This window comes from Alosa pseudoharengus, unplaced genomic scaffold (assembly GCF_046254945.1).
Source record: "Alosa pseudoharengus isolate Yale_2024_CS ecotype anadromous, Long Island Sound unplaced genomic scaffold, YU_APseudo_1.1 YU_APseudo_1.1_scf_17, whole genome shotgun sequence".
Classification (NCBI taxonomy): Eukaryota; Metazoa; Chordata; class Actinopteri; order Clupeiformes; family Clupeidae; genus Alosa; species Alosa pseudoharengus.
In genome coordinates, this window is record NW_027468640.1 from 5629362 (window position 1) to 5631861 (window position 2500).

Consider the following 2500-nt stretch of genomic DNA (forward strand, 5'->3'; position numbering starts at 1 on the left):
GCTGTTGCGGTTCCTTTTGCTTTGATACGCATTGATGGTTTTGCGTTCCTGTTGCTCCATGTCAAGATGAGTGATGAAACTAGATGCAACTTAAGAGAAAAATCACTAGCCATTTGGCCAGGGAAACAGCCCGACACTTACAACTCTGCTGATATCAACACCCAGGAGTCAAATATACAACTCAGAAATATTAACACTGAACCAATTGAACTCTGTAAACAGGATCATACTAGCAGGGCTCCAACATACACACATTCACACACACACAAAAACAAACACAAGAACAAACACATACACAAACAAACACAAACACACACATCTACACACAAACACATATCTATACATACACACACACACACACACACACACACACACCCACACACACAAAACTCCCTCTAATGGTATGTGAGAAGCAGAACAGGACTGACTAATCTCTAGCACAAGATTTGTTTGTTTCCAGAGAGCCACTAAAACCAGGACTCCCTCGGCCTGACCACATCCACTTTCTATTGGAAATAATGCTGACGCTGACACCGCCTCATCAACAACATGCTGTAGAAGGGATGGAAATAATGTTGAACCACCTCACCAACAACATGTTTTTAAAGGGATGCCAGTTCGTCATGCTCATGTTGATTGACAATGTCGCTTTACGTATATCACAAGAGAGTCAACATCAACAGCTCAGAGAAAGCCTGTGTCCTTTCACACAATACATATGAAAAATATATGTGTGAAATATATAGACATTACACCAGGAATATAAAAAAGCAAAATACATCTTTGGTGCAAACATGTCTGTCAGTGGTGTAAACATGTCTGTCTGTGTCTGTGGTGTAAACATGTCTGTGTCTGTGGTGCAAACATGTCTGTCTGTGGTGCAAACATGTCTGTCTGTGTCTGTGGTGTAAACATGTCTGTGTCTGTGGTGCAAACATGTCTGTCTGTGTCTGTGGTGTAAACATGTGTGTGTGTGTGTGTGTGTGTGTGTGTGTGTTAGCGTCACTAATGATTTCCCTCACCAAAGGCCTGGATGCAGGCGTCCACCAGCTCGTCGACGGTGGGAGACTGTTCCAGCGCCACAGACTCCATCTTGTTTCTCTCTTCTCACTTCCTCTTCTTCCTCTTCCTCTTTTCAGCTCCGTTTGGTGCCAGTCTTCTCCCAAAATAGGTCCACCACCGCACCGCACCGCACCGCAGCACACGCTCAGCACAGCGCAGCACACTCCCCCTGGACATTTGAGACAAAGCAAAGTCGGCTCTGTTCAGAAGAAATGTTTCACAAATATCCAGGATAAATATTTAAAGATGTATTTCTTGAACTGCCTCATGAGCTTTCAAACAGCGCATTAGTGTGTGTGAAATATGCCCTTGGCTTCACTTGTCCGCTGGGCTCCAGAGAGCTTCCCTTAAACTTGTGTCCATTTTTATCCAACAGCTTAGAACACACTCTAAACAAACAAAAATAGATCACATCCAAGGCTTTTAACACAAATTCAGACCTGTAGTACTATCTCTATTCATCCACTACCTCTCACCCCCACAAACTGAGACCAAAACGCTCACAGTAACTCTTATATACAGTACACATAACATAAATCAGTGGTTATCTTTTAAACAATTCAATTTGATTCTATTTAGCTCATAACATATAAATATGTCTCAAGCCCAACTTGAACTTGATCAATCGACTTGATGTCCTTCAACTTGCGATGACATCAAGCACCTAGAGGAGAGCGGTTCCCTTTCCTCAGGGCTCCTCCCCTTCCTGCTGCACAATTAATCGATTTTAAATCAATAATGCAATTAGCTATCCGCAAAGGCTGCGTAAATTAATCGTGAACCTTGCAACCTTGCTGTGCTTCTTGTGCACTAGGCATGCTCACCAATCAGCAGTGGACAAACTTAAATCCAAATTTGGATATTAATGAATGGAAGCTTGACTTGACTGAAAAATTGTATTGCAAAACAAATCACGAATATAACTGAAATGAAATACAGGTGCATCTCAAAACATCCCAGAGTGCAACGCTGTAGCTGCCTGGCTGCTCGAGCTGGTGTCTGCAGCCCCTTGACCTACTGTAGGTAGCACCGATTTATTTCGTTTTATTTCCTATCGACAGTACTCGGTAACATCGACAAACAAGAGATCTATGTTTTCCTTTAATCGGGGAATATACTTGCTTTTTAAACAAGCGTCCACATATGTTACACAAGAGATCGATGTTTTCCTTTAAGTGGGGAATATACTTGCTTTTTAAACAAGCGTCCACATATGTTTGTGTACACAAGAGATCTATGTTTTCCTTTAATCGGGGAATATACTTGCTTTTTAAACAAGCGTCCACATGTTTGTGTACACAAGAGATCTATGTTTTCCTTTAATCGGGGAATATACTTGCTTTTTAAACAAGCGTCCACATATGTTACACAAGAGATCGATGTTTTCCTTTTAGTGGGGAATATACTTGCTTTTTAAACAAGCGTCCACATATGTTTG

The 2500-nt window shown here is 41.7% G+C and overlaps 1 protein-coding gene across 1 annotated transcript in view; it reads right to left on the minus strand.

The window, feature by feature from the left end:
- Positions 1-2500, minus strand: part of LOC143127172 (RAS guanyl-releasing protein 2-like) — a 101968-nt gene that overhangs the window by 56843 nt on the left and 42625 nt on the right. Inside the window, exon 2 of the mRNA XM_076288484.1 lies at positions 1023-1231. Within this exon, the coding sequence (XP_076144599.1) occupies positions 1023-1092 (70 nt within the window). The 5' untranslated portion in view covers positions 1093-1231. The remainder of the gene's footprint in view (positions 1-1022; positions 1232-2500) is intronic.